Source organism: Oncorhynchus gorbuscha, linkage group LG08, assembly GCF_021184085.1.
Source record: "Oncorhynchus gorbuscha isolate QuinsamMale2020 ecotype Even-year linkage group LG08, OgorEven_v1.0, whole genome shotgun sequence".
NCBI lineage: Eukaryota > Metazoa > Chordata > Actinopteri > Salmoniformes > Salmonidae > Oncorhynchus > Oncorhynchus gorbuscha.
The window spans coordinates 4,646,065-4,673,098 of record NC_060180.1 but is presented as its reverse complement, the minus strand read 5'-3'; the positions used below and the strand labels follow the sequence as shown (position 1 = coordinate 4,673,098).

The 27,034-nt window shown below is 45.3% G+C and overlaps 1 protein-coding gene across 6 annotated transcripts in view; it reads left to right on the top strand.

Annotated features, from left to right (window-relative positions):
- Window positions 1-27,034, top strand: part of LOC124041115 (E3 ubiquitin-protein ligase MARCHF8-like) — a 165,029-nt gene that overhangs the window by 93,638 nt on the left and 44,357 nt on the right. For all 6 annotated transcript variants that reach the window (XM_046358302.1, XM_046358301.1, XM_046358299.1 and 3 more), the window contains one exon: window positions 22,009-22,059. In XM_046358302.1, the coding sequence (XP_046214258.1) occupies window positions 22,009-22,059 (51 nt within the window). The remainder of the gene's footprint in view (window positions 1-22,008; window positions 22,060-27,034) is intronic.

The window sequence follows — 27,034 nt, the reverse complement described above, 5'->3', positions numbered from 1 at the left end:
CTCTCTCTCTTCGCCTCTCTCTCTTCGCCTCTCTCTCTTCGCCTCTCTCTCTTCGCCTCTCTCTCTTCTCCTCTCTCTCTCTTCTCCTCTCTCTCTCTTCTCCTCTCTCTCTCTTCTCCTCTCTCTCTCTTCTCTCTCTCTCTTCTCCTCTCTCTCTTCTCCTCTCTCTCTTCTCCTCTCTCTCTTCTCCTCTCTCTCTTCGCCTCTCTCTCTTTTTATCTCGCTTTCTTCTCTTTCTCTCCGACAGCAGTAATCCCAAACAACAGATCAGACACATTGATGGGCCAGACATCGCCACGGGGCGATGTTTTGGGGGTGGGGGTGCTGACAATTGTTTGTTGACAGAGGTGGGGGGGGGGGATTTATCAGTGCTCTCCTCCAAATCCACAGAGTAGCAGATCACATCATTGACTGCTGCACCAAACGACAGAGATTTGTGTCAATCCCTAAACAGGAGGGATGGAGGGAGGGAATGGAAGGAAAAAGATTAGTAGTCACGTGTCGGGACGGGAGCTTAAAGAGTGTCCGAACGCACTGATTCCTGCATGTGTTTCTCTGTTGCTCATTAAGAAAAATGACATTTCAGTCTTGGGGATGTGGTGTGATGTTTGTGCCCCATGATACATAGGAGCAAAGCCAGTTTCACTTCTTCAAGATTGTCAGAATGAATCTAAAATAATTAAAGAAACCTGTAAATCATTTTGAGGTTTTATGCTGAGGTTTTAATCACACATTTTACATCTAGCTAAGGTGTTCAGTGCAATATTTCTCAAGTAAAAAAATAGGATTGGATACAGTGCCCTCACCGCAGCTGTGTATCCCATGTTAGTGGGCAAGTGAGCATTGTCGAAGTCACAACCCAACCCTCAAATAAGTCATGACAAACTCAGTTTTAGAGGAGACTGACTTTATGACAAATTATCCTATTTCCACTTTCTGACTAATATTGATGCCACATAGAAAACAGCTTATCAGAAAAGTTTTTTATTGCCTTCCATTGTGCTTTAAAATCTGTTAGGGATGGAGTGGGCAGGACAGGGAATTGAATGGGTGAGTTTTGGAGTCCTCCTAGCCCTCCTAGATGGGACTCATCCCTGTTCCTGGTTGGGAAGGAAGCATCCTGATTGTGCAGAACAATATACACCTAGTTTCCAGACTCCGTCCTGTTTCGTTAGTGTTTGACTATTAGCAGCTCTGCGCTCTGCTCTGCTGTGGTCTCTGCTGTTCTGACCTCTGCTTTGTGTGTGTGTGTGTGTGTGTGTGTGTGTGTGTGTGTGTGTGTGTGTGTGTGTGTGTGTGTGTGTGTGTGTGTGTGTGTGTGTGTGTGTGTGTGTGTGTGTGTGTGTGTGTGTGTGTGTGTGTGTGTGTGTGTGTGTGTGTGTGTGTGTGTGTGTGTGTGTGTGTGGTTGTTGTTGTTAGGGTTACATCACAGAGGAGCTGAAGGCCGAGCCAGTCAACACAGTTAATTATGGTGCACTGATTATCTGTGGCTACATGTTCTGCTCGGCTTCTCAAATGACAGCCTATTCCCTTTATAGTGCACTACTTTCAGATAGGGAAACCCATAGGGCTGTGGTCAGAAGAGGTGCACTGTAGGGAATAGGCTGCCATTTGGGGGACACTACTGGACTCACACAGAAATAAACCCTCAAGTGATTCAGAGGAAAGCAAACCAAGTTGTACTCGTGCTTAATGAGGAAATGTGCCTCAAGCTCCAACTGACACACGCATCCTTATCTGGGTCTCAAAACAAGGACTTTTCACACACTCGAATACTGATCACTTTCTCCATTGTTTTCTCATCATCTCTCTCTTTCTCATTCTCTCTGTCATTATGTCTCTCTCTGTTTCTCCCGTCTTTCTCTCTCCCTCTTTTACATAATTCAATGAGAAAAGCCCATGCCATTGCCTCTTACTAGTCCAGACAGCCCTGTATCAGTGTTGTTAGCTCTGTTCAGACAGCCCTGTATCAGTGTTGTTAGCTCTGTTCAGACAGCCCTGTATCAGTGTTGTTAGCTCTGTTCAGACAGCCCTGTATCAGTGTTGTTAGCTCTGTTCAGACAGCCCTGTATCAGTGTTGTTAGCTCTGTTCAGACAGCCCTGTATCAGTGTTGTTAGCTCTGTTCAGACAGCCCTGTATCAGTGTTGTTAGCTCTGTTCAGACAGCCCTGTATCAGTGTTGTTAGCTCTGTTCAGACAGCCCTGTATCAGTGTTGTTAGCTCTGTTCAGGCAGCCCTGTATCAGTGTTGTTAGCTCTGTTCAGACAGCCCTGTATCAGTGTTGTTAGCTCTGTTCAGACAGCCCTGTATCAGTGTTGTTAGCTCTGTTCAGACAGCCCTGTATCAGTGTTGTTAGCTCTGTTCAGACAGCCCTGTATCAGTGTTGTTAGCTCTGTTCAGACAGCCCTGTATCAGTGTTGTTAGCTCTGTTCAGACAGCCCTGTATCAGTGTTGTTAGCTCTGTTCAGACAGCCCTGTATCAGTGTTGTTAGCTCTGTCCAGACAGCCCTGTATCAGTGTTGTTAGCTCTGTTCAGACAGCCCTGTATCAGTGTTAGCTCTGTTCAGGCAGCCCTGTATCAGTGTTAGCTCTGTTCAGACAGCCCTGTATCAGTGTTGTTAGCTCTGTTCAGACAGCCCTGTATCAGTGTTGTTAGCTCTGTTCAGGCAGCCCTGTATCAGTGTTGTTAGCTCTGTTCAGGCAGCCCTGTATCAGTGTTGTTAGCTCTGTTCAGACAGCCCTGTATCAGTGTTAGCTCTGTTCAGACAGCCCTGTATCAGTGTTGTTAGCTCTGTTCAGACAGCCCTGTATCAGTGTTGTTAGCTCTGTTCAGACAGCCCTGTATCAGTGTTGTTAGCTCTGTTCAGGCAGCCCTGTATCAGTGTTGTTAGCTCTGTCCAGACAGCCCTGTATCAGTGTTGTTAGCTCTGTTCAGACAGCCCTGTATCAGTGTTAGCTCTGTTCAGGCAGCCCTGTATCAGTGTTAGCTCTGTTCATACAGCCCTGTATCAGTGTTGTTAGCTCTGTTCAGACAGCCCTGTATCAGTGTTGTTAGCTCTGTTCAGACAGCCCTGTATCAGTGTTGTTAGCTCTGTCCAGACAGCCCTGTATCAGTGTTGTTAGCTCTGTCCAGACAGCCCTGTATCAGTGTTGTTAGCTCTGTTCAGACAGCCCTGTATCAGTGTTGTTAGCTCTGTTCAGACAGCCCTGTATCAGTGTTGTTAGCTCTGTTCAGACAGCCCTGTATCAGTGTTGTTAGCTCTGTCCAGACAGCCCTGTATCAGTGTTGTTAGCTCTGTTCAGACAGCCCTGTATCAGTGTTGTTAGCTCTGTTCAGACAGCCCTGTATCAGTGTTGTTAGCTCTGTTCAGACAGCCCTGTATCAGTGTTGTTAGCTCTGTCCAGACAGCCCTGTATCAGTGTTGTTAGCTCTGTTCAGACAGCCCTGTATCAGTGTTGTTAGCTCTGTCCAGACAGCCCTGTATCAGTGTTGTTAGCTCTGTTCAGACAGCCCTGTATCAGTGTTGTTAGCTCTGTCCAGACAGCCCTGTATCAGTGTTGTTAGCTCTGTTCAGACAGCCCTGTATCAGTGTTGTTAGGTCTGTTCAGACAGCCCTGTATCAGTGTTGTTAGATCTGTTCAGACAGCCCTGTATCAGTGTTGTTAGCTCTGTTCAGACAGCCCTGTATCAGTGTTAGCTCTGTTCAGGCAGCCCTGTATCAGTGTTAGCTCTGTTCATACAGCCCTGTATCAGTGTTGTTAGCTCTGTTCAGACAGCCCTGTATCAGTGTTGTTAGCTCTGTTCAGACAGCCCTGTATCAGTGTTGTTTGCTCTGTCCAGACAGCCCTGTATCAGTGTTGTTAGCTCTGTCCAGACAGCCCTGTATCAGTGTTGTTAGCTCTGTTCAGACAGCCCTGTATCAGTGTTGTTAGCTCTGTTCAGACAGCCCTGTATCAGTGTTGTTAGCTCTGTTCAGACAGCCCTGTATCAGTGTTGTTAGCTCTGTCCAGACAGCCCTGTATCAGTGTTGTTAGCTCTGTTCAGACAGCCCTGTATCAGTGTTGTTAGCTCTGTCCAGACAGCCCTGTATCAGTGTTGTTAGCTCTGTTCAGACAGCCCTGTATCAGTGTTGTTAGCTCTGTCCAGACAGCCCTGTATCAGTGTTGTTAGCTCTGTTCAGACAGCCCTGTATCAGTGTTGTTAGGTCTGTTCAGACAGCCCTGTATCAGTGTTGTTAGATCTGTTCAGACAGCCCTGTATCAGTGTTGTTAGCTCTGTTCAGACAGCCCTGTATCAGTGTTGTTAGCTCTGTTCAGGCAGCCCTGTATCAGTGTTGTTAGCTCTGTTCAGACAGCCCTGTATCAGTGTTGTTAGCTCTGTTCAGACAGCCCTGTATCAGTGTTGTTAGCTCTGTTCAGACAGCCCTGTATCAGTGTTGTTAGCTCTGTTCAGGCAGCCCTGTATCAGTGTTGTTAGCTCTGTTCAGACAGCCCTGTATCAGTGTTGTTAGCTCTGTTCAGACAGCCCTGTATCAGTGTTGTTAGCTCTGTTCAGACAGCCCTGTATCAGTGTTGTTAGCTCTGTTCAGACAGCCCTGTATCAGTGTTGTTAGCTCTGTTCAGACAGCCCTGTATCAGTGTTGTTAGCTCTGTTCAGACAGCCCTGTATCAGTGTTGTTAGCTCTGTTCAGGCAGCCCTGTATCAGTGTTGTTAGCTCTGTTCAGACAGCCCTGTATCAGTGTTGTTAGCTCTGTTCAGGCAGCCCTGTATCAGTGTTGTTAGCTCTGTTCAGACAGCCCTGTATCAGTGTTGTTAGCTCTGTTCAGACAGCCCTGTATCAGTGTTGTTAGCTCTGTTCAGGCAGCCCTGTATCAGTGTCAGAGCAGCAGACACACTAGACTAGAACATACTAGTCTCCCATATCCTGTTCCTGTTCTGACACACTGATGTAATTACGAGAGATGAAGAGGGATGGAAGGGAGGCAGATATGGGGGGGGGGTAGGCAGGATGAGAGATGATGAGGGGGAGGAGGGATCAGAGGAAGATTGAGAGGGAGAAGAGGAGAGGAAAAGAGGAATGAGAGGGGGAAGGAAGATGAGAGGCAGATGCGAGTGGGTGGGAGGTGAAAGAGGGAGGAAGAGGGGAGGTAAACCGTATTCTCAACTTCCTGCTGTTGTGAAGTTTTTCACAGGCACACTCACTCACAGGCTGTTTCCTGCTTTTAGCTGCAGGCCTACTTATGAGCTATCTCTGTGGAACTGTGGTTTTAACACACACATATGTGTCTGTGTGTGTGTTAGTTCTCTCTAACACACACACAGACACACAGACACACACACACACACAGTCTCTTTCCTCTGTCAGACCTAATTTACAAGCTAACTGTGGGACTGTGATTTTGCAGAGCTAATGCTAAGGATTGCTGCTGTCTCATGTAGTGGAAACAGCGTACTGTCACTACAGTTTTACTAAAGGTCTAGGATCAGCTTACCCTCAACAAAATTCTACCATTAGGGAGGAAAACACAAAACGGATCTTAGATCAGTGTCTATGGGCGGTGTCTGTATCCCACTTCCATTGTCTTATAGCCCTGTACTGCCCATTCTGCTCCTCAGACAGGGTCAACCACTAGAACCAGAGACATGTTATTTGTAAGTCGCTCTGGATAAGAGCGTCTGCTAAATGACTTAAATGTAATGTACAGTGCCTTGCGAAAGTATTCGGCCCCCTTGAACTTTGCAACCTTTTGCCACATTTCAGGATTCAAACATAAAGATATAAAACTGTATTTTTTTGTAAAGAATCAACAAGTGGGACACAATCATGAAGTGGAACGACATTTATTGGATATTTCAAACCTTTTTTAACAAATCAAAAACTGAAAAATTGGGCGTGCAAAATTATTCAGCCCCCTTAAGTTAATACTTTGTAGCGCCACCTTTTGCTGCGATTACAGCTGTAAGTCACTTGGGGTATGTCTCTATCAGTTTTGCACATCGAGAGACTGACATTTTTTCCCATTCCTCCTTGCAAAACAGCTCGAGCTCAGTGAGGTTGGATGGAGAGCATTTGTGAAAAGCAGTTTTCAGTTCTTTCCACAGATTCTCGATTGGATTCAGGTCTGGACTTTGACTTGGCCATTCTAACACCTGGATATGTTTATGTTTGAACCATTCCATTGTAGATTTTGCTTTATGTTTTGGATCATTGTCTTGTTGGAAGACAAATCTCCGTCCCAGTCTCAGGTCTTTTGCAGACTCCATCAGGTTTTCTTCCAGAATGGTCCTGTATTTGGCTCCATCCATCTTCCCATCAATTTGAACCATCTTCCCTGTCCCTGCTGAAGAAAAGCAGGCCCAAACCATGATGCTGCCACCACCATGTTTGACAGTGGGGATGGTAGTTCAGGGTGATGAGCTGTGTTGCTTTTACGCCAAACATAACGTTTTGCATTGTTGCCAAAACGTTCAATTTTGGTTTCATCTGACCAGAGCACCTTCTTCCACATGTTTGGTGTGTCTCCCAGGTGGCTTGTGGCAAACTTTAAACAACACTTTTTATGGATATCTTTAAGAAATGGCTTTCTTCTTGTCACTCTTCCATAAAGGCCAGATTTGTGCAATATACGACTGATTGTTGTCCTATGGACAGAGTGTCCCACCTCAGCTGTAGATCTCTGCAGTTCATCCAGAGTGATCATGGGCCTCTTGGCTGCATCTCTGATCAGTCTTCTCCTTGTATGAGCTGAAAGTTTAGAGGGACGGCCAGGTCTTGGTAGATTTGCAGTGGTCTGATACTCCTTCCATTTCAATATTATCGCTTGCACAGTGCTCCTTGGGATGTTTAAAGCTTGGGAAATATTTTTGTATCCAAATCCGGCTTTAAACTTCTTCACAACAGTATCTCGGACCTGCCTGGTGTGTTCCTTGTTCTTTATGATGCTCTCTGCGCTTTTAACGGACCTCTGAGACTATCACAGTGCAGGTGCATTTATACGGAGACTTGATTACACACAGGTGGATTGTATTTATCATTAGTCATTTAGGTCAACATTGGATCATTCAGAGATCCTCACTGAACTTCTGGAGAGAGTTTCGAGCACTGAAAGTAAAGGGGCTGAATAATTTTGCACACCCAATTTTTCAGTTTTTGGTTTGTTAAAAAAGTTTGAAATATCCAATAAATGTCGTTCCACTTCATGATTGTGTCCCACTTGTTGTTGATTCTTCACAAAAAAATAAAGTTTTATATCTTTATGTTTGAAGCCTGAAATGTGGCAAAAGGTTGCAAAGTTCAAGGGGGCCGAATACTTTCGCAAGGCACTGTAGGACATGTGTGTATATCTGTATGGCTAGAACTGGAGTCCTGTGTTGCAGTGGTTCACAGTAACCTCTGGTGATTATTGTTACTGTGCATAGTTTACATTCTAACATTCCCATCTGGTCCGCATCCTCGTTAGCTGACCACACACTGTGTGTGTGTGTGTGTGTGTGTGTGTGTGTGTGTGTGTGTGTGTGTGTGTGTGTGTGTGTGTGTGTGTGTGTGTGTGTGTGTGTGTGTGTGTGTGTGTGTGTGTGTGTGTGTGTGTGTGTGTGTGTGTGTGTGAGCATATGCACGTATGTGTGTGTGCTTGTCTTGTGTGTGTGTGTTCATTTACATTACATTTACATTTAAGTCATTTATCAGACGCTCTTATCCAGAGCGACTTACAAATTGGTGCATTCACCTTATGACATCCATTACAATAGTGCTGTTCAGCATTGTATCTTCCTCCGTAGTGGTCATTGTACAGAGCCAGGAAACCACATCTACACAGTAGACCCAACACTCTTCCTGTGATCAGATTCTTTCAGTGATGCTGGATACAACATATCCTGCCTTCTTCTGGTAGGAGGTTTGGGGAATACAGTGAGGGGTCGTACAGGAAGATTATTTAGAGTGCTCTATACTCTCGGCCTTCTGTCTTCTTGCTGAGGAATATGGTGACTTCATCTCAGATACATACAGTATTCTACACAATCGTAATAATGTAAGCTTTTCACTGATAGGTATTTATACACAGGCAAAGCAGGTTTTGTGTGTGTGTGTGTGTGTGTGTGTGTTTGAGACCAGGCTTCAGGATGTGCTGTCATTGAATCAGTGGAGATAAGGCAAACATTTCCAGTGGGTTTTTCATGTTTTTTTATACCCAGAATCGTCTGAGATCAGTATCACTGTCTTCCTCTCAGAAGTGTCTTATCTCATGTCCTAACGATATGATCCAATACCAGTAACCTGTAATATACACAGTTATATGTGTGCTGCAGAATATATATGAGAAGAGTTGTTGGCTATCGGACTAAAACATTGTCCTTTAATGGTTTTAATAAAAACGGTGGTCGTACTGTGGCTGATTGACTGTAATCATCTGTTTCATAAATGGCCATTAGTTTCAATAAGTTGACACAAAGTGACAGTCATTGATATGTATTATTATAATATCTAACAGCTTTTGTATCGCACTATCTGGCATATTCTACTGGTTAAACTGTAGTATTATCCGGAGGCACAGTAGCTGCGGGTCAGTGGATGCGCATTGACCATTCAAATCAAACTGTTACCCAGGGATTGGGGTGAATAAATCTCTCCTTTCAACCAATCAGGATCCAAACAGCCTATTTTAGAATAGCAGTAGTACTTCAGTCAACAATGTGTGATGAGAGAGTTCTGGCAATGGTGAATGTCTGTATCTGCACAGGTTGATGAGCAGACGGCCATTCACAGACACACTATGCTCTGTGCAGGTCTGTGGCCTCCAGGTGTGTCCTCTTCTATGGAGAGCTCTATGGACAGGATTCACATCACACAGATTTCCCCATTATCCTCATCATTGTGTGTGTGTGTCTATTCAGACCATTAATTCTGATGATTTAATTCTGTTTCCACCTTTCTCCTCATTATCACTGACTCTGATAGTGATCTCTCTCGCTCTCTATCTCCATGTCCCTCCCAGTATGTCTGTCTTATCTGATAGTAGATAATTAAGAGAGAGAGAGAAAAAAAACCCGGCCTCACCCTACTAGAATCTGAAGTCAAATGTCTACTGTTTTCTGATGATCTGGTGCTTCTGTCCCCAACCAAGGAGGGCCTACAGCAGCACCTAGATGTTCTGCATAGATTCTGTCAGACCTGGGCCCTGACAGTAAATCTCATCAAGACCAAAATAATGGTCTCCCAAAAAAGGGCCACAAATACAAATTCTAGTTGGACACCGTTGCCCTAGAGCACACAAAAATCGATACATACCTCGACCTAAACATCAGCGCCACAGTAATTTCCACAAAGCTGTGAACGAGCTGAGAGACAAGGCAAGAAGGGCCTTCTATGCCATCAAAAGGAACATCAATTTGACATATCAATTAGGATCTGGCTAAAAATACTTGAATCAGTTATAGAACCCATTGCTCTTTATGGGTGTGAGGTCTGCGGTTAGATCACCAACTTAGAATTCACAAAATGGGAAAAACACCAAATTGAGACTCTGCATGCAGAATTCTGCAATAATATCCCCGTGTACAACGTAAAACACCAAATAATGCATGCAGAGCAGAATTAGGCCGATACCCGCTAATTATCCAAATCCAGAAAAGCGCCGTTAAATTCTACAACCACCTGAAAGGAAGTCTACAGACTCAGTGAACATAGCCTTGCTATTGAGAAAGGCTGCCGTAGGCAGACCTGGCTCTCAAGAGGATACGGGCTATGTGCACACTGCCCACAAAATCTCCTGTCAAATGTATGACCCTATTAGAGACCCATAGAGACTCAGATTACATAGATCCACAAAGAATTAGTATTTATTTATTTTCCATTTTGTACTTTAACTATTTGCGCATAATATGACATGTGTAATGTCTTTATTCTTTTGGAACGTTTGTGAGTGTAATGTTTACTTTTCATTTTTGTTAATTATCTAGTTCACTTGCTTTGGCAATGTTAACATATGTTTCCCATGCCCAATAAAGCCCTTAAATTGAGTGATAGAGAATTCTGCACATGCCCAGACTCCTTCTGGGCTGTTATAACATTTATATCTTCCTGTCTTATGAACATGTCATTAGAAGCATTTGGCCATGCTGTGATATGAAGCTACGGGAGCCAGGAGGGAGCCAGGAGGGGAGCCAGGAGGGGAGCCAGGAGGGGAGCCAGGAGGGGAGCCAGGAGGGGAGCCAGGAGGGGAGCCCTCCGCCGCCCTTAATGATCAAGCATTTAACGGCATATCAAGCAAAGCTAAAGAAACTTCTGCTACTTGACACTCAGTGTAAAGGGTTATTTATTGAAGTTTTGGATCGCTGCGGTAGTTAGCAATTACGTGCTAATTATAATTAGCTGCCAGACGCTAATGATGCTAGCTTCGCTATGTTGTGGAGAATAGCTGATGTCACTGGTGTTGTTTTAAATCTGTGCGTGGTGACGTTGTACTGGGTTGGTTGTAGGCTGTATGCAGAACTAGAAGATGCATCACAAATAGAAATACATTGAAAAGAACTGACATCCCCATTATATTTCTATGGTTTTAATTTAACCGTCTAGTTCAGGGAAAGAAGATGATATAGTTGATACTGTTCTACTTTTGAGGAATAAAAACTTCTGACAGGCCTGACTCTCTTTCTCTACAGGATGTCTCTTCTTTCCATCAATCTCACTCACTCACTCACTCACTCACTCGCATACTGTATGTTCCATCTCTGTCCTTACCTTGGAAATATTACTGGATCTGCTGTTTGGAGGTGAACTTAGGAAGATTAGAATTTCACAAGATAACTCTGTTCTGAAAAGATGTAACATTGTAAAAGTCCTCAGACAGAGGGAAGGTCCAGCCCAGACAGGCCCTGAAGCTCTGAGGCCCGTGAACCACCAAGATAAAATGTCTCCTCTTCTCTGTCCTATCTTCCTGATCCTCTCTTTATCCCCCTAACACTGGCCTGGATCATCACAGCCAGGGGTTGTTACTCGGGGAGAACAACTTCCTCCTCACGTTGAAGCCCTGAAGTTCAAGGCTGACTGGGGTACTGCAGGCTGTGGTTTTCAGGAAGCAGGATTCCCACCCATTATAGTGAATGGTAACATTCGTGTAAATATATATATATTTTTTTATGACAATCATGGTACCAATAATTGCTTCTAATACACCAGATTTATACCAGATTTATGTCTTCTTTTGTTTTAAATCTCACACGGGAGTTATACTGTCATGGAGGTGAAAGAGGACCCAAAAGCGACTTGGCGAAAACAGAGTCTTTAATCCAGTAAAGTAAATACAAACAAAAAAACACAACTTTCACTCGATATGACGAGGACAAACTGGAGACTCGAACTTGAACAGCAGGTGAACAGCAGGTTGCCTCGGGAAGGCACTTGAACCAGACAGACTCAGACACCTGCTCACCACGCAGCATCTGAGGAAAACACGACACGACAGGGCGATACACAAACACAGCACGGTGAATACTAAACAAGGAACCGACAGGACAGGAACGGAACACAAAGGAAGAAATAGGGACTCTAATCAGGGGAAAGGATCGGGAACAGGTGTGGGAAGACTAAATGATTGATTAGGGGAATAGGAACAGCTGGGAGCAGGAACGGAACGATAGAGAGAAGAGAGAGCGAGAGAGTGAGAGAGGGAGGGGGAGAGAGAGGGATAGAAAGAGGGAAAGAACCTAATAAGACCAGCAGAGGGAAACGAATAGAATGGGAAGCACAGGGACAAGACAAGATAATAAATGACAAAACATGACAGTACCCCCCACTCACCGAGCGCCTCCTGGCGCACTCGAGGAGGAATCCTGGCGGCAACGGAGGAAATCATCAATGAGTGAACGGTCCAGCACGTCCCGAGACGGAACCCAACTCCTCTCCTCAGGACCGTAACCCTCCCAATCCACTAAGTATTGGTGACCCCGTCCCCGAGAACGCATGTCCATGATCTTATGTACCTTGTAAATAGGTGCGCTCTCGACAAGGACGGGAGGGGGGAGGGAAGACGAACGGGGGTGCGAAGAAAGGGCTTAACACAGGAGACATGGAAGACAGGATGGACGCGACGAAGATGTCGCGGAAGAAGCAGTCGCACAGCGACAGGATTGACGACCTGGGAGACACGGAACGGACCAATGAACCGCGGAGTCAACTTACGAGAAGCTGTCGTAAGAGGAAGGTTGCGAGTGGAAAGCCACACTCTCTGGCCGCAACAATACCTTGGACTCTTAATCCTGCGTTTATTGGCGGCTCTCACAGTCTGTGCCCTGTAACGGCAAAGTGCAGACCTCACCCTCCTCCAGGTGCGCTCACAACGTTGGACAAACGCTTGAGCGGAGGGAACGCTGGACTCGGCAAGCTGGGATGAGAACAGAGGAGGCTGGTAACCCAGACTACTCTGAAACGGAGATAACCCGGTAGCAGACGAAGGAAGCGAATTGTGAGCGTATTCTGCCCAGGGGAGCTGTTCTGCCCAAGACGCAGGGTTTCTGAAAGAAAGGCTGCGTAGTATGCGACCAATCGTCTGATTGGCCCTCTCTGCTTGACCGTTAGACTGGGGATGAAACCCGGAAGAGAGACTGACGGACGCACCAATCAAACGACAGAACTCCCTCCAAAACTGTGACGTGAATTGCGGGCCTCTGTCTGAAACGGCGTCTAACGGGAGGCCATGAATTCTGAATACATTCTCGATAATGATTTGTGCCGTCTCCTTAGCGGAAGGAAGTTTAGCGAGGGGAATGAAATGTGCCGCCTTAGAGAACCTATCGACAACCGTAAGAATCACAGTCTTCCCCGCAGACAAAGGCAGACCGGTAATGAAGTCTAGGGCGATGTGAGACCATGGTCGAGAAGGAATGGGGAGCGGTCTGAGACGACCGGCAGGAGGAGAGTTACCCGACTTAGTCTGCGCGCAGTCCGAACAAGCAGCCACGAAACGGCGCGTGTCACGCTCCTGAGTCGGCCACCAAAAGCGCTGGCGAATAGACGCAAGAGTGCCTCGAACACCGGGATGACCAGCTAACTTGGCAGAGTGAGCCCACTGAAGAACAGCCAGACGAGTGGAAACAGGAACGAAAAGGAGGTTACTAGGACAAGCGCGCGGCGACGCAGTGTGCGTGAGTGCTTGCTTAACCTGTCTTTCAATTCCCAGACTGTTAACCCGACAACACGCCCATAAGGAAGAATCCCCTCGGGATCAGTAGAAGCCACAGAAGAACTAAACAGACGGGATAAGGCATCAGGCTTGGTGTTCTTGCTACCCGGACGGTAAGAAATCACAAACTCGAAACGAGCGAAAAACAACGCCCAACGAGCTTGACGGGCATTAAGTCGTTTGGCAGAACGGATGTACTCAAGGTTCTTATGGTCTGTCCAAACGACAAAAGGAACGGTCGCCCCTCCAACCACTGTCGCCATTCGCCTAGGGCTAAGCGGATGGCGAGCAGTTCACGGTTACCCACATCATAGTTGCGCTCAGATGGCGACAGGCGATGAGAAAAATAAGCGCAAGGATGAACCTTATCGTCAGACTGGAAGCGCTGGGATAGAATGGCTCCCACGCCTACCTCTGAAGCGCCAACCTCGACAATGAATTGTCTAGTGACGTCAGGAGTAACGAGGATAGGAGCGGACGTAAAACGTTCTTTTAGAAGATCAAAAGCTCCCTGGGCGGAACCGGACCACTTAAAACACGTCTTGACAGAAGTAAGAGCTGTGAGAGGGGCAGCAACTTGACCGAAATTACGAATGAAACGCCGATAGAAATTAGCGAAACCTAAAAAGCGCTGCAACTCGACACGTGACCTTGGAACGGGCCAATCACTGACAGCTTGGACCTTAGCGGAATCCATCTGAATGCCTTCAGCGGAAATAACGGAACCGAGAAAAGTAACGGAGGAGACATGAAAAGAGCACTTCTCAGCCTTTACGTAGAGACAATTCTCTAAAAGGCGCTGTAGAACACGTCGAACGTGCTGAACATGAATCTCGAGTGACGGAGAAAAAATCAGGATATCGTCAAGATAGACAAAAACAAAGATGTTCAGCATGTTTCTCAGAACATCATTAACTAATGCCTGAAAAACAGCTGGCGCATTGGCGAGACCAAACGGCAGAACCCGGTACTCAAAATGCCCTAACGGAGTGTTAAACGCCGTTTTCCACTCGTCCCCTCTCTGATGCGCACGAGATGGTAAGCGTTACGAAGGTCCAACTTAGTAAAGCACCTGGCTCCCTGCAGAATCTCGAAGGCTGATGACATAAGGGGAAGCGGATAACGATTCTTAACCGTTATGTCATTCAGCCCTCGATAATCCACGCAGGGGCGCAGAGTACCGTCCTTCTTCTTAACAAAAAGAACCCCGCCCCGGCCGGAGAGGAAGAAGGCACTATGGTACCGGCGCCAAGAGACACAGACAAATAATCCTCGAGAGCCTTACGTTCGGGAGCCGACAGAGAGTATAGTCTACCCCGAGGAGGAGTGGTCCCCGGAAGGAGATCAATACTACAATCATACGACCGGTGAGGAGGAAGGGAGTTGGCTCGGGACCGACTGAAGACCGTGCGCAGATCATGATATTCCTCCGGCACTCCTGTCAAATCGCCAGGTTCCTCCTGAGAAGTAGGGACAGAAGAAACGGGAGGGATGGCAGACATTAAACACTTCACATGACAAGAAACGTTCCAGGATAGGATAGAATTACTAGACCAATTAATAGAAGGATTATGACATACTAGCCAGGGATGACCCAAAACAACAGGTGTAAACGGTGAACGAAAAATCAAAAAAGAAATAGTCTCACTGTGGTTACCAGATACTGTGAGGGTTAAAGGTAGTGTCTCAAATCTGATACTGGGAAGATGACTACCATCTAAGGCGAACATGGGCGTAGGCTTCTCTAACTCTCTGAAAGGAATGTCATGTTTCCGAACCCATGCTTCGTCCATGAAACAACCCTCAGCCCCAGAGTCTATCAAGGCACTACATGTAGCACCCGAACCGGTCCAGCGTAGATGGACCGACAAAGTAGTACAGGATCTTGATGGAGAGACTTGAGTAGTTGCGCTCACCTGTAGCCCTCCGCTTACAGATGAGCTCTGGCTTTTACTGGACATGAATTAACAAAATGTCCAGCAACTCCGCAATAGAGCCACAGGCGGTTGGTGATCCTCCGTTCCCTCTCCTTAGTCGAGATGCGAATCCCTCCCAGCTGCATGGGCTCAGACTCAGAGCCAGAGGAGGGAGATGGTTGCGATGCGGAGCAGGGAAACACCGTTGATGCGAGCTCTCTTCCACGAGTCCGGTGACGAAGATCTACCCGTCGTTCTATGCGGATGGCGAGAGCAATCAAAGAGTCCACATCTGAAGGAACCTCCCGGGAGAGAATCTCATCCTTAACCACTGCGTGGAGTCCCTCCAGAAAACGAGCGAGCAGCGCCGGCTCGTTCCACTCACTAGAGGCAGCAAGAGTGCGAAACTCAATAGAATAATCCGTTATGGACCGTTCACCTTGGCATAAGGAAGCCAGGGCCCTAGAAGCCTCCCTACCAAAAACTGAACGGTCAAAAACCCGAATCATCTCCTCTTTAAAGTTCTGGAACTTGTTAGAGCAATCAGCCCTTGCCTCCCAGATAGCTGTGCCCCATTCTCGAGCCCGGCCAGTAAGGAGTGAAATGACGTAAGCAACCCGAGCTCTCTCTCTAGAGTATGTGTTGGGTTGGAGAGAGAACACAATCTCACACTGCGTGAGAAAGGAGCGGCACTCAGTGGGCTGCCCGGAGTAGCAAGGTGGGTTATTAACCCTAGGTTCTGGAGGCTCGGCAGGCCAGGAAGTAACAGGTGCCACGAGACGTAGACTCTGGAACTGTCCAGAGAGGTCGGAAACCTGAGCGGCCAGGTTCTCCACGGCATGGCGAGCAGCAGACAATTCCTGCTCGTGTCTGCCGAGCATGGCTCCTTGGATCTCGACGGCAGTGTAACGAGCGTCTGAAGTCGCTGGGTCCATTCCTTGGTCGGTTCCTTCTGTCATGCAGGTGAAAGAGGACCCAAAAGCGACTTGGCGAAAACAGAGTCTTTAATCCAGTAAAGTAAATACAAACAAAAAAACACAACTTTCACTCGAAATGACGAGGACAAACTGGAGACTCGATCTTGAACAGCAGGTGAACAGCAGGTTGCCTCGGGAAGGCACTTGAACCAGACAGACTCAGACACCTGCTCACCACGCAGCATCTGAGGAAAACACGACACGACAGGGCGATACACAATCACAGCACGGTGAATACTAAACAAGGAACCGACAGGACAGGAACGGAACACAAAGGAAGAAATAGGGACTCTAATCAGGGGAAAGGATCGGGAACAGGTGTGGGAAGACTAAATGATTGATTAGGGGAATAGGAACAGCTGGGAGCAGGAACGGAACGATAGAGAGAAGAGAGAGCGAGAGAGTGAGAGAGGGAGGGGGAGAGAGAGGGATAGAAAGAGGGAAAGAACCTAATAAGACCAGCAGAGGGAAACGAATAGAATGGGAAGCACAGGGACAAGACAAGATAATAAATGACAAAACATGACATATACATTATAATGTAGTTGCTACAGTAGCCTGCAGAACCCTAGTCGACCTTCAACTTGAGATACTCAATGAGAGGAGGCAGAAATGAGCTAGCCTGCTACGTCACCTCCTGGAGGAGCTCAAACTGCACATGTTATGTCTTGAGAATCCGCTCCATGAGACACCATCTTGGCTAAAACCGACTTCTTGAGCTTCAAATGCACTATTGAGTCGTCACATAAGAATGAGTGGTGTGACGTCATCGATGTCCATTTATATACAGCCGATGGTTGTTACCCAGTCCACGAATGTAGGGAGAGAGAGAAACGTCTGAAATTTGACTTTCTCTCACAGAATAATGAATGACTCTCAAGGCTAAATCTTTAGACTACTGTCACTGAGACAATGGGACTGTTTGTGAGTTCGTGTGTGAGAGAGGGAAACTGAGACAGAGGGAAAGGTAGAGAAGGATGAAGAGAGAAACAGAGACAGGGAAAGGTCAATTAGTTCCTTGCCAGGACTAAATGTTTCTCTCTTTTCTCACTAATCTGAGTATGGAGAGTTCAGCACTTTGCTCTTCCTTCCTCTCATTTATCCATCCATCCGTCTCTCCTCCTCTCCTCTTCCTATTCTAATCAACCCTGTCCTATTCAATTGGAGGCTGTGGTATTATTGGCCTTATTTCCCTCCGTTCTCATGGCAACCTTGTCCTTGAGTTCATCATCATTATTCCATCGCAGAAGAGAGTAATTACATCAGCTCTTCATAAAGAACACATTTGACATTTTCACCAACCAGGGGACAAGGATAATTTGTTCCCCATTTTCTCTCTCCCTCTCTCTCTTTCCTTCTATATCTTACTCTTTCTCCCTCTCTTTACATCTTTCCTTCTATCTTTCTTTCCTTCCATACCGTCGCTCTCTCTCTCTCTCTCTTACTCTCTCTATGCCCGTTGCTCTGTTTCTCACTAGAAGTATGACCCTGTATGTTTCAGCTCTTCATAAAGAACACATCTAACATTTCACCAACCATTATGGCCAAACATAGATAGATAAACACACAGTTTATCAGGTGTGTGTGTGATCACTTCACAGTAGTAAGATCATAAAGAGATCATATCATCTTCTCAGAAATTGGGTGGGTGAGTTTTTATTTTGTAGGGTGTGTGTGTGTGTGTGTGTGTGTGTGTGTGTGTGTGTGTGTGTGTGTGTGTGTGTGTGTGTGTGTGTGTGTGTGTGTGTGTGTGTGTGTGTGTGTGTGTGTGTGTGTGTGTGTGTGTGTGTGTGTGTGTGTGTGTGTGTGTGTGTGTGTGTGTGTGTGTGTGCGTGCGCGGGCCTCTTCTGACTTCCACTGAACTTGTTGCGAAAGCATCAGTATGGTAATGTATAAACAGAGAGAGAGCGAGATTACATCTTGTAATAACCAAGATGTCATTTAAATTTTAAAAAACTAAGCCTAACCCTATTTAACCTGGTAGGCCAGTTGAGAACACCTTTATTTAACCAGGTAGGCCAGTTGAGAACACCTTTATTTAACCAGGTAGGCCAGTTGAGAACACCTTTATTTAACCAGGTAGGCCAGTTGAGAACACCTTTATTTAACCAGGTAGGCCAGTTGAGAACACCTTTATTTAACCCGGTAGGCCAGTTGAGAACACCTTTATTTAACCAGGTAGGCCAGTTGAGAACAAGTTCTCATTTACAACTGCAACCTGGCCAAGATCAAGCAAAGCAGTGTGAAAAAACCACAACACAGAGTTACACATGGAATAAACAAACATACAGTCAATAACATAATAGAAGATCTGTATATGGTGTGTGTGCAAATGAAGTAAGGAGGTAAGACAATAAATAGGCCATAGGGTCAAAGTAATTACAATTTAGTAAATTAACACTGGAGTGATAGATGTGCAGATGAGGATGTGCAAGTAGAAATACTGGTGTGCAAAAGAGCAGAAAAAAACAAAAATAAATATGGGGATGAGGTAGGTAGTTGGTTAGGTGGGCTATTTACAGATGGGCAGTGTACAGCTGCAGCGATTGGTAAGCTGCTCTGACAGCCGTTGCTTGAAGTTAGTGAGGGCGATATAAGTCTCCAACTTCAGTGATTTTTATATTTCGTTCCAGTCATTGGCAGCAAAGAACTGGAAGGAAAGGGGATGACCAGTGAAATATACCTGCTGGAGTGCTTGCTACAGGTGGGTGTTGCTATGGTGACCAGAGAGCTGAGATAAGGCGGAGCTTTACATAGCAAAGACTTATATATGACCTGGAGCCAGTGGGTTTGGCGACGAATATGTAGCGAGGACCAGCCAACGAGAGCATATAGGTCGCAATGGTGGGTAGTATATTGGGCTTTGGTGACAAAACGGATGGCACTGTGATAGACTGCATCCAATTTGCGAAGTAGAGTGTTGGAGGCTATTTTGTAAATTACATCGCCGAAGTCAAGGATCAGTAGGATACGTCAGTTTTACAAAGGTATGTTTGGCAGCATGAGTGAAGGAGGCTTTGTTGCAAGGTAGGAAGCCGCTTCTAGAATTAATTTTGGATTGGATTTGCTTAATATGAGCCTGGAAGGAGAATTTACAGTCTAACCAGACACCTAGGTATTTGTAGTTGTCCACATATTCTAAGTCAAAACCGTCCAGAGTAGTGATGCTAGGCGGGCGGGGGGATGCGGGCAGCAATCGGTTGAAGAGCATTTAGCATTTAGCGTTTTACTAGCAATTAAGAGCAGTTGGAGGTTGTAGTGTTGTATGGCATTGAAGCTTGTTTGGAGGTTTCTTGACAGTGTCCAAAGAAGGGCCAGATGTATACAGAATGCTGTCGCCTGCTTAGAGGTGGACCAAAGAATCACTTGCAGCAAGAGCGACATCATTGATAGATACAGAGAAAAGAGTCGGTCCGAGAATTGAATCCTGTGGCACCCCCATAGAGACACTGAACTCTATCTGAGAAGTAGTTAGTGAACCAGGCGAGGCAGTCATTAGAGAAACCAAGGCTGTTGATTCTGCCGATAAGAATATGGTGATTGACAGAGTCGAAAGCCTTGGCCAGGTCGATGAAGGCAGCTGCAAAGTACTGTTTTTTTATCGATGGTGGTTATGATATCGTTTAGGACCTTGAGCGTTGCTGAGGTGCACCCGTGACCAGCTCGGAAACCGGATTGCATAGTGGAGAAGGTACGGTGGGATTTGAGATGGTCGGTGATCTGTTTGTTCACTTATAATAATAATAATATATGCCATTTAGCAGACGCTTTTATCCAAAGCGACTTACAGTCATTTGGCTTTCAAAGACTTTAGAAAGACAGGGCAAGATGGATATAGGTCTGTAACAGTTTGGGTCTAGAGGCAGGGTAGGATAGATATAGGTCTATAACAGTTTGGGTCAAGAGTGTCACCCCCTTTGAAGAGGGGGATGACTGCAGCCTCTTTCCAATCTTTAGGAATCTCAGACGATAAAAAGAGAGGTTGAACAGACTAGTAATAGGGGTTGCGACAATGGCGGCGGATCATTTTAGGAAGAGAGGGTCCAGATTGTCTAGCCCAGATGATTTGTAGGGATCTAGATTCTGCAGCTCTTTCAGAACATCAGCTGTCTGGATTTGGGTGAAGGAGAAGCAGGGGGGGCTTGGGCCAGTTGCTGCGGGGGGTCCAGAGCTGTTGATCGAGGTTGGGGTAGCCAGGTGGAAAGCGTGACCAGCCATAGAGAAATGCTTCTTGAAATTCTCAATTATCGTGGATTTTTCGGTGATGACAGTGTTTTCTAGCCTCAGTGCAGTGGGCAGCTGAGAGGAGGTGCTCTTATTCTCCATGGACTTTACAGTGTCCCAAAAGTTTTGGGAATTAGTGCTGCAGGATGCAAATTTCTGTTTGAAAAAGCTAGCCTTTTTTTCCTAACTGACTGTGTATATTGGTTCCTGACTTTCCTGAAAAGTTGCATATCGCAACTAAAGGCTATATTCGAAGCTAGTGCAGTGTGCCACAAAATGTTTTTGTGCTGGTCAAGGGCAGTCAAGTCTGGAGTGAACCAAGGGCTATATCTGTTCTTAGTTTTACATTTTTTGAAAGGAGCATGCTTTTTAAGATGGTGAGGAAGGCACTTTTGAAGAACAACCAGGCATCCTCTACTGACGGGATGAGGTCAGTATCCTTCCAGGATACGCGGGCCAGGTCGATTAGAAAGGCCTGCTCACAGAAGTGTTTTAGGCAGCGTTTGACAGTGATGAGGGGTGGTCGTTTGACAGCAGACCCATAACGGACGCAGGCAATGAGGCAGTGATCACGGAGATCCTGGTTGAAAACTGCAGAAATGTATTTAGAGGGATTTGGGGTTGTACCTGGTAGGTTCCTTGATCATTTGTGTGAGATTGAGGTCAGCTATCTTAGATTGTAGGACAGCCGGGGTGTTAAGCATATCCAAGTTTTGGTCACCTAACAGTACGAACTCTGACTATAGATAGGGGGCAATCAATTCACATATGGTGTACAGGGCACAGCTGAGGGAGGTCTATAACAAGCGGCAACGGTGAGAGACGTATTTCTGGAAAGGTGGATTTTTAAAAGTAGAAGCTCGTACTGTTTGGGCACAGACCTGGATAGTATGACAGAACTCTCCAGGCTCTCTCTGCAGTAGATTGCAACTCCGCCCCCTTTGGCAGTTCTATCTTGTCGGACAATGTTGTAGTTGGGGATGGACATTTCAGAATTTTTCGTGGCCTTCCTAAGCCAGGATTCAGACACGGCTAGGACATCGGGGATGGCGGAGTGTGCTAAAGCAGTGAATAAAGAAGTTAGGGAGGAGACTTCTGATGTTAACATGCATGAACCCAAGGCATTTCCGGTTATAGAAGTCAACAAATGAGAGCGCCTTGGGACACACAGGGCCTGGGTTAACCTCTACATCACCAGAGGAAAAGAGGGGTAGGATAAGGGTACGGCTAAAGGCTATAAGAACTGGTCGTCTAGTGCATTGGGGACAGAGAGTGAAAGGAGCAGACTTCTGGGCGTGGTAGGATAGATTCAGGTCATAATGCACAGACAAGGGCATGGTAAGGTACGAGTACAGTGGAGGTAAACCTAGGCATTGTGTGACGATGAGAGAGGCTGCATCTCTGAAAACGGCAGTTAAGCTAGGTGCGGTCTCCGTATGTGTGGGGGGTGGGGCAATGGAGCTAACAGAGGCATGTAGAGCAGGACTAGGGGCTCCGCAGTAAAACAAAACAATGAGAGCTACCCTAAACAACAGTAATCATCAAGATATAATCATCATTACGAGACATTTTATCATGTGTTATCACTGTCAAATTGGCAACAGAAATTCTCTTTTGTATCTCTTATGTCTCTAACACAGCTCGGGGAAGAAGGTATTTTGTCATTTGTATGTAATTTGAATGTACTAAGTCTTTCTGGTCCTCTCTTTCAGAATGAGAAGCCCCTCGGTCATTCTGCCAGCAGGTCCAGCAATATTTCCAAGGTAAGGACAGAGATGCAACATACAGTATGAGAGAGAGAGATTAACGGACAGAATAGACATCCTATAGAGAAAGAGAGTCAGACCTGGCCTTCCAGGGGTCCTAACCTGCCAGTCACTCCCATAGTCAGAGATACAGCTCTCGGATCAGTTCTTATTGAGAGAGACTGTCTCACCTCTTCCTTCCCAACTGACACTCATGGGTGCAACTCAGTAGTCTACCTTGACTTCTTCTCCTTCTCAGTTTCATCTCATATGGAAGTGAGCACTGGCGGTTCCTCAATCCTCATATTGGAACAGTACTAGTCTCTCTATCTCTCTCTCTCTCTCTCCACCATCCCTCTCCCCCTCCCTCCTCTCTGCCGGGCCAGATTGGTTGTGTTCTCCTGTGAGCCTCTTAGTGGGATAAAGCTTTACATGTGCTAATAGTCAGGGTCACCTCGTCGCCAAGGCAACGCTACAGCTGCCATGTTTGAGCCGGGCGGCATGAGTCGGCAGGATGTCATTCCACTCCGGTAACCAGAAAGCAGAAGCAGCCTTTCAAGGGTTAAAGTGATTCAACACCACCATGTTTCAACGCTCAGCATGAGTCAGCATGATTTCATTTAATTCTGGTAACAATCCTTTTTTGTTAGGATTCATGGCTTATAGATCAATATTAAAGGATGACTTTCAAAATACAAAGTTATATATCTTCAAAACATGATTGCTGACTTGCAAAACATGTTGGGACTATATCAACAATGGATTAATGGAACAAATTCAAAAATATACACTATATATACAAAGTATGTGGACATCCCTTCAAATTAGTGGGTGTATAAAATTGAGCACACAGCCATACAATCTCCATAGAGAAACATTCATGAAGAGCTCAGTGACATTTAACATGGCACCGTTTATGCTAGAGCTGCCCCGGTCAACTGTAAGTGCTGGAAACGCCTAGGAGCAACAATGGCTCAGCCGCGAAGTGGTAGGCCACACAAGCTCACAGAATGGGACCGCCGAGTGCTGAAGCGCATAGCCCGTAGAAATCGTCCTCTATTGCAAAACTCACTACCGAGTTCCAAACTACCTCTGGAAGCAAAGTCAGCACAAGAACTGTTCGTCAGGAGCTTCATGAAATGGGTTTCCATGGCCGAGCAGCCGCACACAAGCGGTGTAAAGTGGTGTAAAGCTCGCCGCCATTTGACTCTGGAGCAGTGGAAATGCGTTCGCTGGAGTGATGAATTACGCTTCATCATCTGGCAGTTCGACGGACAAATCTGGGTTTGGCAGATGCCAGGACAACGCTACCTGCCCGAATGCATAGTGCCCTCTGTAAAGTTTGGTGGAAAAGGAATAATGGTCTAGGGCTCTAACTTATGGTTTGGGCTAGGCCCCTTAGTTTCAGTGAAGGGAAATTTTAACGCTACAGCATAAATGACATTCTAGATGATTCTGTGTTTCCAACTTTGTGGCAACAGTTTGGGGAAGGCCCTTTCCTGTTTCAGCATGACAATGCCCATGTGCACAAAGCGAGGTCCATACAGAAATAGTTTGTTGAGATCGGTGTAGAATAACTTGACTGGCCTGCTCAGAGCCCTGACCTCAACCCCATCGAACACCTTTGGGATGAATTGGAACGTCAACTGCGAGCCAGGCCTAATCGCCCAACATCAGTGTCCGACCTCACTAATGCTCTTGTGGTTGAATGGAAGCAAGTCCCCGCAGCAATGTTCCAACATCTAGTGGAAAGCCTTCCCAGAAGAGTGGAGGCTGTTGTAGCAGCAAAGGGGGGGAGCAACTCCATATTAATGGCCATGATTTTGGAAAGAGATGTTTGACGAGCATGTGTCCACATACTTTTGGTCATGTTTTGTAGGTTTTGGGTGGAATTATCCTTTAATAATATCTTTATAAAGTGAATTATCTCCATACGAGTCACTTTCAGACCCAGTGAAAATGAGTAATGATAAAAGATCCAATCCACAATTCATCTACATGAATAGAGAGAAGAAACTGTTGGATAATGTCTTCCCTTTTGTTGTTGCTTAAAGTAATATCCTGACAGACAAGTTTAGTCACACAATGACTTGCCTGACAGAGCACTCAGGTGTGTATGAGCAGGCAGGCAGCTCTTAGTATACACTGTCTCTGCATCTGTGCCTTTGTGCCAGTGTGTGTTAGGGTTGAATGGCGGGAACTCGGTTGCTGAGATTTACTGCCCAAACCCACTCCTTTTTCCCTGGATAAATAACTGCCAGAAACCGGTAAATTATTATAAATTATTTACATGAACAGCATGGCGTGAAATGGAACTGTTAAATTATATGCAATGTCTATATCTGGCTTGTCTCCGGCCTCTGCATGGAGAATCAACACTTAGGGTGGGGACAGACAGCTCACCTCAACAGGGTAACTGGAGTTCACAGTGCATGTAGATCTATCATCTCATCAGGGTAACTGGAGTTCACAGTGCATGTAGATCTATCATCTCATCATGGTAACTGGAGTTCACAGTGCATGTAGATTTATCATCTCATCATGGTAACTGGAGTTCACAGTGCATGTAGATCTATCATCTCATCATGGTAACTGGAGTTCACAGTGCATGTAGATCTATCATCTCATCAGGGTAACTGGAGTTCACAGTGCATGTAGATCTATCATCTCATCATGGTAACTGAGTTCACAGTGCATGTAGATCTTTCATCTCATCAGGGTAACTGGAGTTCACAGTGCATGTAGATCTATCATCTCATCATGGTAACTGGAGTTCACAGTTTTTTTAATGCATGTAGATCTATCATCTCATCAGGGTAACTGGAGTTCACAGTGCATGTAGATCTATCATCTCATCATGGTAACTCCAGTTCAAAGTGCATGTAGATCTAATCATCTCATCAGGGTAACTGGAGTTCACAGTGCATGTAGATCTATCATCTCATCATGGTAACTGGAGTTCACAGTGCATTAGATTTATCTAATCTCATCATGGTAACTGGAGTTCACAGTGCATGTAGATCTATCATCTCATCATGGTAACTGGAGTTCACAGTGCATGTAAATCTATCATCTCATCATGGTAACTGGAGTTCACAGTGCATGTAGATCTATCATCTCATCATGGTAACTGGAGTTCACAGTGCATGTAGATCTATCATCTCATCAGGGTAACTGGAGTTCACAGTGCATGTAGATCTATCATCTCATCATGGTAACTGGAGTTCACAGTGCAAAATGTAGATCTATCATCTCATCAGGGTAACTGGAGTTAATAGTGTATGCCATTTAGCAGACGCTTTTATCCAAAGAGTCATGTGTGCATACATTCTTACTATCGCCATACTCTACCATCTCATCAGGGTAACTGGAGTTCACAGTGTATGTAGATCTATCATCTTATCATGGTAACTGTTTTTCTTGTGACAGGTAGACATACATTTGCTGCAACATAGCCTATACTGCAGTAATATAAAGACTGAATGCACATCTAATTTACACATATCCATCTGGCTTTCGTGGGTCACCTTGTTTTTTTAATTGTAAAGATTATTATTTTTCTAATTGCAGCCTGAGTTTTAAAACAGCCTATCACTCGAATATCGTTGCTATAAATCAATGCGAGCACTCTCTCGCAGTCTCTCTCTCTCCATCAACTCCATTCAAATTACATCCAAAAATAGATAATCCCGTTCTAGATTGATATATAGCCCTATATATACAGTAGGTGTCCTAGCCAACCTCTTTCAGGTAATATATTCAATGCAGTATTAGCCTTATATTTATCTAATTAATGATTGGTTATGAGATGGCGATAGGCTATAGCAGTTATTTATTCAGACCCATAACCAATCAATCTTTGTGAAGAGAAGTGAAAGCATTCTGAATCTAATCCTAGTCCTATATTATTGAAGTATGTCATTAGAACGATGAAGATAAAGACAACAAAACGTATTTAATTGAACTGTTGAAAGCGAGGAGGAATGAAGCAACAATAGAGATATTAACTGAGATAGGTAGGCTAATATTTTTGGGATATTAAACTTCATTGAATGTCATTAATGTAGGGCACTTTAATGTATGGCTCAGATTGCATCAGGTTAGAATTTTCATTCTGATCAAAATTGTAATCAAATCCAGACATATTCATATGCTTTATAATGCTTTTGATTGACACTTCTGGTTTTGGTGAGAAATACTGGGTTACTCGGAAGAAAAGTGATTTATTCTTGGGATTAAATTTTTTTTTTAAATACTGGAAACATAATCAACCTTTGTGTGTGGCTGTGTGCGTGTTTTTGTGTATGCAGTAGTGATGTAAAAAAAATAATAATAATAATGTTTAAACTGCCATTTAAAAAAATGTGGTTTTCCATTAAAACAATAAGAAAAATTCACTAAATTCCACGTAAATTCACAATGTATTGTATTTCACCACATTCTCATTTAACATCTTAAAGTATTGCTATACAGGACTTCTCTGCTGTCACTTGCCTTTCTCTGCCATTTTTCCAACTGTTACGACGAAGCCGTAATAGTGGAGAGTTGACTCCTTGCACGTCGGCTCCCGATGTCCCATTTGTGAGTGTCAAGATTCGATTCCACTAGGAATTGACTCCTAAGATTCAGTATTTTTGGAACGGAGGAGACTGATTTAGTTTCTGTACTTACGAGAACACAAACACTTGTATCCTTCATAACGAGCTAGCGAGGGACGGAAAGAGAGGGGAGGTGCACAGTATAGGCTGGTCGGACACCAGGGACAATCAGAACCATGCACTAGGCCTATCTACCAGTATAGGCAGGTCGACCACCAGACAGTCAGTCAGAACCATGCACTAGGCCTATCTACCAGTATAGGCAGGTCGACCACCAGACAGTCAGTCAGAACCATGCACTAGGCCTATCTACCAGTATAGGCAGGTCGACCACCAGACAGTCAGTCAGAACCATGCACTAGGCCTATCTACCAGTATAGGCAGGTCGACCACCA